Source organism: Poecilia formosa, unplaced genomic scaffold (assembly GCF_000485575.1).
Source record: "Poecilia formosa unplaced genomic scaffold, Poecilia_formosa-5.1.2 Scaffold743, whole genome shotgun sequence".
Classification (NCBI taxonomy): Eukaryota; Metazoa; Chordata; class Actinopteri; order Cyprinodontiformes; family Poeciliidae; genus Poecilia; species Poecilia formosa.
The window spans coordinates 105045-117348 of record NW_006800682.1 but is presented as its reverse complement, the minus strand read 5'-3'; the positions used below and the strand labels follow the sequence as shown (position 1 = coordinate 117348).

The following is a 12304-nucleotide window of genomic DNA, read 5'->3' as shown; positions in this document are numbered from 1 at the left end:
CGTTGGTGGCCCAGTTTGGCCCAAACCCCAGAGGGACTCCATCGTCTCCATGATGGTGTCCAGAGGACTTTGTCTAGTCCTCCATCCAGACGCAGCTTTGCTAACCTCAGTCCTGACGCCATCTTGTTTACAGAGGCTTTCAGTCTCCTGACCTTTGACCTGCTAATCCTCGTTAACAGATTTTAGTTTTTACTTCCCAGGTCAATAAAAACTCATGTGTGAATCTGGTTTATAGCTCAGACTTTATCTGCTCTAGAATTAATTTTCATGCATTTCTTGTTTTCACTATTTCAGTTTGTCTCTGTGTGATGGGAATAATTTATAATTCTGCTGAATTATTATGTGGTTAATAAACCTTCATATGAAACAATAGTTACATTTTATTACATTTTTGTTTCCCGTTTTATTAAAATGAGTTTAACTAAAACATCGTCTTTTTAAACCAGCTGTGTAAAACTGAATGTCAGTTGGATTATTGGTTACATTATTACTATTATAATCATGGCACCCCGCCACACGGCGCCCTGCCACACGGTGCCCCGCATGGCGCCCTGCCGCATGGCCCCCCGCATGGCGCTCCGTGTGTTTCTGAGCTGTGGCATCAGCTGTGATGTCGCCGCAGAGCCTCCAGGCTAACCGCTAATTTATTCACACACCAGAATCAGAAGCTTCTCATGCAGGATTTCTACTGGGATAAATAAACCAAACCACTGATGTGCTGAAGACACGACCGACTTCAGGAGGTTTTCCCAGAAGCGGCTGAGGTTTCCTGGAGGAGCCAATCAGCAGCCGGGATGCTGGACGTACCTGAGCCCATTGAACAGCTGCTTGGATTTATCCAGCAGGTAGCAGAAGTCGGTGACGGTTTTCCGCTCTCCCAGAGGAATGTCATCCTCAGCCTCGGCTCCAGTCATGACGTTTCACACCTGAGAACCAGGAATATTTCAGTTTAACTGGGATAAAGAGAAACACAGATGGACCAAAATAAAGAGTCCAGATCTGATGACGTTTCACATCCTGACTTTATTTACCAAAACCAAACCAGAAATCAGCTGTTTTACTCATTTTAATGTATTAACTAGAACTTTATTTATCCTGAATATTAATTCATTTATGTAATTATATGAGAACAAACCTCATCTTAAATTGAGCAGTGATAAAGGATATTGATTAAAATTTATTTATTTATATTTTATTGCCTTTACATTGTTTTATTATTCATTATATTTTATTTTTTGTCACTTAATTCTTTCAGAATTCATTTCTAAATATTTTAATAGTTTTATTCTTTTAGATTTTTTCTCATATTTCATAAAACTTTCAATATTACTTTATTGATCGAAGCATGAAAACTTTGTTCAAAGACAAAAATAAAATAAAAAAATAAATAAAATGAAGAACAATAAATAATAAAAATAAAACATCAAACGAACCAGACAGTATCTTTATAAACAATATGAATAATTATAAATAATATTAATAAACACCATGAATCTGTGAGTTAATATGTAGAAGCAGGTCAGATGTTAACTTGGCGTCGTGTCTCCAGGTGTCCTAGTTAAATCACGTGGCGCCCGTTTTTAGGCCAACCCAGATTCCCTCCAATCAGGCCAGGTGGGCGGCGGCCATGATGAGCTCCTGCTGCCGAGGCGACGGACTGGACCAGAACTTTAAAACAGTTCTGATGTCACTCTGCAGAGACCGGATCAGAACCAGAATCAGAACCAGAATCAGAATCAGAACGAGAACCGGAACCGGAACCAGAGCCAGAACCAGAACCGGAACCAGAACCACAACCAGAACCGGAACCAGAACCAGAACCAGAACCAGAACCACAACCAGAACCGGAGCCAGAACCAGAACCAGAACCAGTTCTCCCAGTCCTCCTTCTGACCCTGAAGGGGCAGAGCAGCATCTAGATCCTTCAACATGTCAGGATGAATCCCATCCAGTCTGGTGCCACTGGGAGGACTAGAGTTGACCTCAAGTTGACCTCAAGTTGACCTTTCCCCCAGTCCTCAAACCCCCCCTCTTTTCTTCTCTCCAACATCCTGGGACAAAATGTTCCTCACATCATAAATAACCGTTTCCATATTTTACAGTTATAAATGATACTGACTACTAACCATGTAGCATAGCTATGCTAATGCTAGCATACTAACCATGTAGCATAGCTATGCTAATGCTAGCATGCTAACCATGTAGCATAGCTATGCTAATGCTAGCATAGCAAGTATTAGATATGCTAGCATATGAAATTACATGCTGAAATAGCGATGATACAATGTGTAGCATATTATCCAATAATAACAAAATCCATCCATCCATTTTCTTCTGCTTATCCGGGATCAGGTCGTGGGGGGAGCAGCTTCAGATAATAAAATCGATTATTAAAATAATCACCTAATTTAGTAACTGATTACTCACTAATCAGTTAGTTTGTAGTATAAAAACTCCAAAAAAAGACATTTCTGAAATAACCTCATTCTCAGATGAATAAATGAGCCAAAAATGTACAAATAATATAAACATTTAGCAATAAAGATAAAATCATTTTACCCAGTTTTAGCTTCACCTGATTCTGCAAAATAAATATCTTATTAATCACCTTTAGCATCCAGTTATTAATCAGTTATTAATCAGTTATTAATCAGTTAATCCATAAACAATCATCAGCTCGTCTCTTTTCAGCTGCAGATGAATCATTTAAACTTTCACTAAAGGAATCCTGTTATTTTTTTGTTGATTTTCATAATGAAAACAAAATTCTATTATCTTTTGCATTTTTAGTGTATTTATAATATTATATAAAAAACTTAAATGAAAAATCTGCAGATTTATCAGATTAACTAAAACGATCTGCAGCATCTACACAGTCTGGTTCTATAAATGATTCTAGAGCAGCTTCCTCTCCCCAGCCCAGTTTATCAACCACAGTCAGAGGCTTCTGAAGATGCACTGCGACACAGACAGCTACAGGAGCTCCTCCATCCCCACAGATCCAGCCTCCCTTCAGGTAAATAAACTCCTAATTCATTAAACTGGATATAAAGAAACAAACATCCAGACGTCTAAGTGAATCTACCGTAAACACAGATCCATTAAAATACAGATTAATATTCAGAAAACATTTCATCTAATTACAAAACTCAGAAAAGGAGCATTTTAATTTTTTCTGCATGAGGACCAACCTGAACGTGTCCTGAGTGAAAACTCAACTTCCTGAGGAAAAACCAGCCTGGACTCGGTGAGGCTCCATACGTCACAGTGACGTCACTATCTGACGGTTTCAGTCAGTTCTGCTGACAGTCCGATCACTAATCAATCAGTATCAACAGATGATGTTTATGTGGCGTGTGGTCACATGACGATGATGCTGCACGGCATCATGGGATGTTTGGCTGAAGACGGAACTGTAAGCAAATATATAAACTATCGGTAATAATTGGCCATCAACCATAACAGTATGTTTAATATCGGATATCAGTATCGGCCCAACATCGGTACGTCCCAACTGATTACTGATTATTTAAAACAGTTTAAACTTTATTTTACTAAAGTTGAATTCTTTCCTTCTTACCTCTTTTTTTACTTTTATTTTATCAAATTCCTGAATTAATGACACAAGTCATTTTTGTCAAAAGACGATGAAGGCAAAAGAAAAAAATAACTTAAAAATTATTTAGATCATTATTTTAGGAAGATTAAAATTTGACAAATATAGTAAGATTTTTTTTGCATTGTGTATTGACCTAAGGGTTAAAGGTCATCATCCCATGACATTGTCTGCAGACTGTATGAAAATTCTCACACACTAAGCTTTCAAGATTTTTATGTTTTTTAAATAATTTCCTCATTTTGTTTAGTGAAAGTTGTTCCGCTGATGGAGAATCAGATTAATTCAAACTGTTCCCGTCAGGATGCGGAACATTCCGGAGGTGAAATGTGGTGAATCCAGAGGTTTGGTGGGAATCTAAACCGGCCTGGGAGTCAGAACATCTGGACCCGAGCAACACCGAGCGGCCGCTCGGGCCGGTTCCCTTCTCACCTCTGCAGCCGAAGAGGAGGATGAGGATGGTGGTGAAGAACCGCGGAGATGCTCCTTGTCTCGGATGTGTACAGAAAAGCCCCGAGCAGCTCCGTGTGAGAAGCCCGGACTCACTAACATCCCACTGGGTCGCAGATCCCGGCCGGACCGCCTGGAGCCACCGGCAGCGCGGAGCCACAGGAGCTGTCTGTCACCGCCGAGAGAAAGGCTCTGGGAGCGGGGGAGGAATCCGGAGGACGGCCGCTGCTCTGCGGCTCCGCTGCTAGCTGCTTCCGGGTCAAACCCTCCACAATAAGAGCCTCACACACAAAGGTTCTTTTTGACGCCGAACTTGAAGGAACCAGCCGATCTTAAAACTCAGGTTCAATAAAAATATAAAAACTGGAATGTCATCAAAAAGCGTTATTAATTTTAGTAATTCAGTTCATTTGGATGCATGTTCTTTTAAACCCATTGGTTTGGTTCTGGTCGTTTGGATGATTCTGGTTCCGCTTGACTGGACTTCCCGTTACTTTCCACTGTTAGTAATCTTCCTGAGGTCTAAGTGACAAAATACAAAAATATTCATATCATTTCAACAACTACACAAAATATGCACAAGATAATCAAACATCAGATTTTACAAATTCCACAGATGAGCCTATATTTAAAAAAATACGATTTAATATAAAACTTTAGAGGTAATTTAATAGAAAGTGTGCATTTTAAATGTTGTTTTGAGGTAATTTATTCCATCTTTGAAATGGTTTTTATTTAAAATTTGTCTTCAGTATCTTGTAAAATGATTATATATCTGATCAAAACCTTTTCATAAAATGATTCCGGTTTAGGTTTTCATCAGCTGGACGGTCTGAATCTTCTGAATTAACACAAAAACTCTTGAAATAAATCCAAATGTGTCTAAATCAAACCATAAAGAGCTCATCATAAATATACAGCAGATACTTTTAAAGCGTCATGAATCATAAATCTATAAGAAAACATAAAACCCAGATGACGTTTTCCTGACGTTCATCCTGGTCAGAATAATCTTAGAACCGAATCTGAGTGTTTCTGGGTTCAGGTCAGAAAAACAACTAAAAACACAGAGGTTCTAAAATGACCAGAACCGGGTCGGTTTGGAGCATGAAGAGGAACCTGTGAAAACTTTTAAGACATAAAGTAGAAATTACTTTTATTTTCAGGATCAGTAATGTTTATTAATAAACCAGAAGGTTAAATTCAACTAAACATTCACACTTTTTACTCTTCATGTTTGTAATGTTCATGTTTGATGAGGATAAAAAATGTAACTTCGTTTTACTGCAACTTATGTCAAAAAATCTGGAAACAATGAAAATATGCAACTTGATTAGAAAAAGTGACTTTTTAAAAAACTTACAAACAAAAATGAGCTTTTTTTACTGTAGTCTGTAGGGATTTTAGTGGGCCGAAATGGACCAGAACCGGTACTCAGAGTCTCCACCGACAGAGGTCTGAACAGTTTTCTGCCTAGTAACCGAACTGCCTGAACCCTCAATTTCCCGCTCCCTGGAAATGGCGGGAATCACCATAGCAACTAGACTCACCGTCTTGTCTGCAGCCCTCCAGCAGGTTCTCCATCCAAACAGCAGCAGAAACAAAAAGTCCCATCAGTTTAGCTTTTTCTGCTAAAATTTTCTATTTTATTCTGTCAAATCATTAAAGAAAATCAACTGATATGTTTTAAGCTTTTATAAAATATGATGTTTGGTGTGTGAACCACAGAGGAGACGTTCTGCCAGATGGAAACTTCACCGTCAAACCAACTACGACTCAGAACTGTGAATTCATTTTTATTCAAATTTCAAGACGGTAAACAGCTGGAATGGGTTTCAGCTCCAGCTGCTTGCAGAGCAGAGAAACAGACATAATGCCACAGATGATCAGGGACGCACCGACTGGTCCACAGATGGGAGGATTTCACTTGATCTGGAGATCAGGCACTGAAACAACTTATTATGGTCTGTAAACGCAGCAGAGGCCAGGATTTATCCGACAGTCTACAGACAGAAACAGGAAGTTCTGGAGCGACCGGCCATCGGTGCATCTCTGCTGATGAATCAGGACTCATCAGGAGGAACCAGTTCATCCCAGTTCAGACACAGGAGAATGAAAACGGTGTGCATGATACTTAAGATGAATAAATTAAAGTTAAAATGTTTAAGGCAGAATGTAGCAGGATGGGCTCAGAGGCTGGTTCTGTCACGTCGGGTCTGAGGTGGAAACACGACGCTACTTCATGAGACCCATGAGGGTCACCATCCGGCGTCTCCGCCCACCTCCACCTGGCAGCCGAGGGGTCAGCGACCCTCTGAAGCAGAGCGCGTCCAGGCTCCGCCCCCTACAGGAAGTAGGGTGTGGTTGTCCGGGGAGGAATGACGCGCTCAGAGTCCGGCACGGCGCGGAACAGCTTGGGCTCCCGCCGGCTGACGTCCTTGAAGACCATGATGGAGGCGATGTTCCCACAGCGGTAGCAGTAGTTGGGTGCCGACCAAACCGTCACCAGCTTCTCGTCGAACATGAACTTGTAGCCCTCATGGACCAGCTGGTGAGCGCGGCAGATCAGCTTCAGGTTGTTTATGTGAACGAACTGAAACAGAGGTAACGCCGGGTCAGCAGCGGGCAGGGGAGGGGCGGGTTCTACGGGTCGGATCTCCCTACCTCGTTGGTGACCTTGGAGCCGAACAGCCAGCCGGCGCCGCGGGGGCTGATGGCCCAGGTGTCCACGTCCTCCGGGTCGGACCACACCAGGTCACAGAACGCCCCCTTGTGTGGAATCTCCTGGTTCCGCTCGATGGTCCGGATCTGGTCCAGAGTCTTGATGTCGGGCGAAAGTCCGCCGTGGACACAGAGGATCTGCTCATCTATCAACTGGACACGACAGAGCAGAGGTCAGCTTCACACAACGAAACCTGACAGAGGCTAACGGACCAAAACCTGAAACAACCGACGCAGAGCCGGTTCTGACCCGGTTCAATAATCTATCAGTCACCTTCTGATTCAGCTAATCCATAAATTAATCACCAGGTCAGATGGAAAATCCTTCATTTATTACTTCATCTGCTAAATCAGCCAAAACATGAACTTTAAGCATCAGGGTTGAGCTGGGATTCAAACAGGAAGTAACACGTCAAAAACAGGAAATGAAAAACTAAAGAGAAAATCAGTCAGAGCTGCTGCTGTTTGTCTCCATCTATTAAATTGTTTTTTCTCATTTTTCTCCTAATTTCAGCAGAATATAATCATATTTAACGGGTCAGCTCCAGATTTAACCTTCAGAAGAATTGATGATCTGATTGGTTCACTGATAATCCAGCTGCTAATCTGGATTATTAACTCAGAGTTACCGTGTTTCCACGGTAAGACAGTGTCTTACTTTCTTTTTATCCCCAAAAGCCCCACTATGTCTTACTTTCGGGGTATGTCTTATATTGGAAAAAAATTGTCGAATTTTTTGTTTTAACCATAAAATTAACATTTATTAACCTGAACAGTATTGTATTCACCAGTGTATTCTGCACGCCATTTTTGGACCAGTCGGTGATCCAACATTTTCTCCTTGCAGAACTGCACTACATTTTTGCCCCAAGATTCTTCGACAATCACTTTTTTATACTCCACGGTGTAACTCTTCCTTTTACCACTGGAACCGGAAGCGCTCATGTCTAGGGGCAAAAATATAGCATACGGTATAAGCACTGCTTGTGGTTCCGTATCACAGTCTCCCATAGGGTTACAGCCCCATACAGTATCCCACACAGCGTGTTTTTGTATCTAACCCAGTGTGATACAGTACCACCTGCTGTATTTAATCCAGTGTGACACCTGCTGATACCCACTGGGTTACATACAGCAGATGATACCCCAGTATGCCAGTGTGTATGTTTTACTGATTACCATATTTTAAGCAGGAGGCGGCAGTGACAAGTGCAGGGGACGGCGCGGACATGGGTAGGAGGCGGCGCAGCTAGATGAGAGGTGTTTCCCAGAAAACTAAGACATATGTCTTACTTTCGGGGTACGGCTTATATTAGCCGACCCCCCTGAAACCCCCGATACGTCTTACTATCGGGGAAACACGGTATTATAACCTGATTATTGAGTCAATCTGAGTTAACAGGCTCAGCTGCTGTTTGCTCTGTCGCCACTAGAGGGCACTGTTGTGCATTATAACGTTCAGTGGATGTGACATTAATGTCTGCATTGTTTAGCTAACCGACTGTGTTGCTAACGGCAACGCCAGCCTAGGTTTCAGGGTTCAACTCCTGAATCAAAACTCCTAAAACACCATCAACCCTCCACCATGTCACATCGGGTCGGCTGGTCTCAGCCCCATCAGAACCAGTGACAGCAGCCGGCCGAACCGGACCAGACCGGGTCGGCAGAACCTCCAGATAAACGGAGGACGGACTCACAGCGGCCACTGTCAGCATGTCGAACACCTTGGTGCAGTACCGCCAGGCGTTGGCGTTCCCATACTTGGTCTGACATTCATCTGAAACAGACGAGAACCGGATCAGAACCAGAACACAGATGGAGTCTGGAGAACTCCAGGGTGGCAGGTCGGTACCGTAGAACCCGTAGACCTGTGTGATCTGTCTGCTCTCATGGTTTCCTCTCAGCAGCGTGATGCGATCGGGCCACTTGGCCTTCAGAGCCAACAGGTAGGTGAACGTCTCCAGACTGTAATACCCCCGGTCCACAAAGTCCCCCTGCAGAGAGATGGGAGGAGAACCGGATCAGAACCGGATCAGAACCAGGAAACATGCAGCGTTAGCGTCACGTCTACCAGCAGGTCTCACCATGAAGACGTAGTTTGTGTCTGGAACCTGACCTCCGGTCCTGAACAGCTCACACAGGTCATAAAACTGGAACAGAAACAGGAAACACATGAGAGGCCGATGGAGGCCGATGGCCCGATGGAGGCCGATGGCGGCCGATGGAGGCCGATGGCGGCCGATGGAGGCCGATGGCGGCCGATGGAGGCCGATGGAGGCCGATGGAGGCCGATGGAGGCCGATGGAGGCCGATGGCGGCCGATGGCAGTCCCACTCACCTGACCGTGAATATCTCCACAGACGGTGACCGGAGTGGCTACAGGCTGAACGTTGGACTCCTCCAGCAGCAGATCACAAACATAGTCACATAATCTCTACAACAAAAACAGGAAAAAAATGATGGATTAGGGTTAAGAACGTAGATCTAAAGATCTAGAACAGTCCATTCAGCTCCGACTGATCTGCACTGCGACCCAAACATCAAGAGTTCAGTCAGCGGATTGTCTCTGATCACTTCCTGTCAGACCCCAGATTATTCTGATCATTTCCCGTCAGACCCCAGATTATTCTGATCACTTCCTGTCAGACCCCAGGTTATTCTGGATTATCAGCCCAGAGCTTCAGCCTGACATCAACTCAGATTAGAAACAGAAAAACTTATCCTGCTTCAAGATGGCTCAGATTTTTTCTTCTAGAAACAAAATGATGTCTGGAAACACAAACAAACATGACAAACTATCGGTCCGGACCGGAGAACAGAACCGGACCGTTTCAGAACCTGAGTGATGGTGGTTTTGTAAACTTCAGGTGAAAGCAGCTGATTCTATTATTGTTTTGTCTGTCAGTTCGTGTATTTTTGGTTCCGTGTTGAACTGAACCAGAACCAGAACCAGCTCAGTTTAACTCGCTGCAGGAGAGCCTGTGAGCGGCTTCCTCTCTCAGCTGTCCCCTCTCTGGTTCTTTTTATTTCCAGCTGACAAGTTGCTATCAGAATGAAGCAGATGGTTGATCGGTTCTGACCCAGATCATCAGAACATTCCGTCCCTCTGACCCAGATCACCAGAACAAACAAACTCTTCCTTCCTAAACATAGCCGCTAGCTCCACTAGCTTCCAGCGCTCCAGAAACTCGACATAAACTCAAAACTCACCTTTAAGTCGTTCTCTGGTAAATATTTGCAGTGTTTTGCTATTTCTACGTATCTGTCGAGGTCTAAAGGTGCCATAATTAAAATTAAGTTTCAAAATGTGAAAACAAAAACGGCTAAAGGCGATTAGCCTTCCTGCTAACTAGTTCCACTTCTCCTTCCGCCTCGGATTCTTCTTCTACTGTGGCGGAGCGCAGCTGGTAGGACCACAGCACGACCGCCACCTAGTGGTTTAGAGAAGATAATACCTGCACATTAGGTGTTCATAAGTTTCAGGAGCTGCGACAGACTGGCGACCCGCCTCTCGCCCGAAATGTCTCACTGGAGAGGCACCAGCAGCCCTCCTGACCCACTGGGGCAATGTGTACAGAAAATGGATGGATAGTTCTGTTGGTCAGCTGTTAGCATTAGCAGGATGAGAAGGAGGACTGCTAAACTGCTAAAGCGACCTTATAATCATTTTGTGAAAACACGATAATCGAGTTTATAAAATCAGAATTGAAAAGAAAAAAACTCATAATTATGAAAAATGAAAGTAGAATAAAATCAGGATAAAAATGATGGAAAAATTGGGATTTAAATAATAACGTTATTCCAGATAATTTATTTGTAATCAGAAAAAAGAGATTATAATACCAGAGTGTTTTAGCTACAGCGGTTTCACCATCTCTTCCAGTCAGTGCTGCCCCCTGGTGGCCGCTCCAGATGATCCAGATGTTTCAGCTCCTGAATCTCTTGTCTGAGATGGTCTGGTCTGGATGAGAACTGAATCAGAACATTCCTTCCTCCTGTTGGATTGTTGTTCAGGAATAAAATCCCTTCCAGTTCCAGATCCGTGATTCTGCGGAGCGGGTGGTTCAGTTTTCCTGTTGGTGTTGGATAAATCCTGACTTTCAGCTCTGAGCTGCAGATCTGGGATGTTTCTGTCCCAGTCAGGGTTTACTGGGAGCTCTGGTTCCATCAGAGAGCTGCAGCAGTTGCTAACGTCTGATTGGATGTGGATCCATCCTGGAAAACAACTGGAGTCAGGCGGCAGGACGGTTCGGCTTGGTCTAATTTCTGGGTGGCTCTGCAGCCAGGCTCAGTCTGAGTCAGCGACCTTTGACCTGCGGATTGGAGACTCAGTTAGGATCTGCTGCCTTACACTACCCCTGCTCTCTGACAGCACAGCAGTCAGGCCCAGACTTTGACTAGGCCGTCTTCCTTCTCTCCTGCTCTCTTCTCCAGCTGCATCCACTCACCTGTAATTAGTTCTTCTGCTCCCGCCGCCATCTTGTTTCTAGAGAGGAGAAGCTTTCTCCTGGTTCAGAGTCGTGATGGAAACCAGGTTTAAATCAGAACAAAATGCAGATTAAACCTGAATCAACAGCAGAATAAGTTCATGAATGAATTGAGTTTAATGGGAGCTGATTGGTTGCTCTGAGCTCTGTTGGTGCTTCCTGGCATCGGGGCTGCGGTGGGCACTGAAGGGTTAACGGTGTGTGAGGAGGAGCTGCTGCTGGAGCGTTACCTGCCTCTCCGTTGCTCCTGCGGCTCCAGACTCGGCTACGGCTCCAGAGGGACGGCATGATGCGGGTCGTCCTGTTCTGCTGCTGCCTTTCCTCTCTGCACCTCCTGCTGTGCGCCGCGCCGCTGACTGAGGGCGGCACCGCCATCAGCCTGCAGGTGAGTCCACACAACGCCGAGCAGAACCGCAACTTGAGCAACATTTTTCCAGAACCAGCAGGCGATAAATCAGAGCAGAACAAAGATCCAGGGACAGAATCAGAAACGAACAACAGGTGTGTAACTTCAGACCGAAAGTCAGGCTGAATGAGACGGGAGATGGAAAAGGTCAGAGTTACCTCAGAGTCTGGAAACAGAAATCAGCAACAGGTTGTCCTGAAAGAGACGGAAAAGTTTAAAATGATCTTAGAATCTCAGAGAACCTGAAGAAATAAAAACCTGCAGATTGACTGAATACATCCAGAACCTGCTGGGGCATCACGGGGTAACTACTGGGTAAGCCCTACAAGTACCCTTCTACTTATAGGGCAAGTACTGGGGTACTGATAGGGTACCCTATGGGATGTGTACATGGTCCAGGTACTTGTAGGGTATCTGTGGCTTTTACAAGGAATCTAAGGGGCATTTAACCCCCCATCCCTGGAGACCCCATATTTGGGGGTAATATCATTCCAAGAGACTCCAGGGGCCTTACAAGGTCTTACCTAGACAGAACCAGTGGGTTACTTACAGGGTACCTAGACGGAACCAGTGGGTTACTTACAGGGTACCTAGACGGAACCAGTGGGGTACTTACAGGGTACC

The 12304-nt window shown here is 44.2% G+C and overlaps 3 protein-coding genes across 3 annotated transcripts in view; 1 reads left to right on the top strand and 2 right to left on the bottom strand.

The window, feature by feature from the left end:
• LOC103131320 (protein SCAI-like) overlaps positions 1-4371 on the bottom strand; it is a 7084-nt gene extending 2713 nt beyond the window's left edge. The window contains exons 1-2 of the mRNA XM_016666563.1: positions 4049-4371; positions 791-926 (exon numbers count right to left, since the gene is read on the bottom strand). Of these exons, the coding sequence (XP_016522049.1) occupies positions 791-914 (124 nt within the window). The 5' untranslated portion in view covers positions 915-926; positions 4049-4371. The remainder of the gene's footprint in view (positions 1-790; positions 927-4048) is intronic.
• A 1471-nt stretch (positions 4372-5842) lies between these two features.
• On the bottom strand, positions 5843-10213 carry LOC103131314 (serine/threonine-protein phosphatase 6 catalytic subunit-like). The gene is made up of 7 exons (XM_007542924.2): positions 9998-10213; positions 9126-9221; positions 8872-8937; positions 8640-8781; positions 8485-8564; positions 6731-6940; positions 5843-6659 (listed from the first exon to the last, which is right to left on the bottom strand). The coding sequence occupies exons 1-7, from the start codon at positions 10070-10072 to the stop codon at positions 6411-6413; spliced, it is 918 nt and encodes a 305-aa protein (XP_007542986.1). The 5' UTR covers positions 10073-10213; the 3' UTR covers positions 5843-6410.
• A 417-nt stretch (positions 10214-10630) lies between these two features.
• The window catches only part of LOC103131315 (stromelysin-3-like), a 13668-nt gene continuing 11994 nt past the window's right edge, over positions 10631-12304 (top strand). Inside the window, exon 1 of the mRNA XM_016666569.1 lies at positions 10631-11659. Within this exon, the coding sequence (XP_016522055.1) occupies positions 11561-11659 (99 nt within the window). The 5' untranslated portion in view covers positions 10631-11560. The remainder of the gene's footprint in view (positions 11660-12304) is intronic.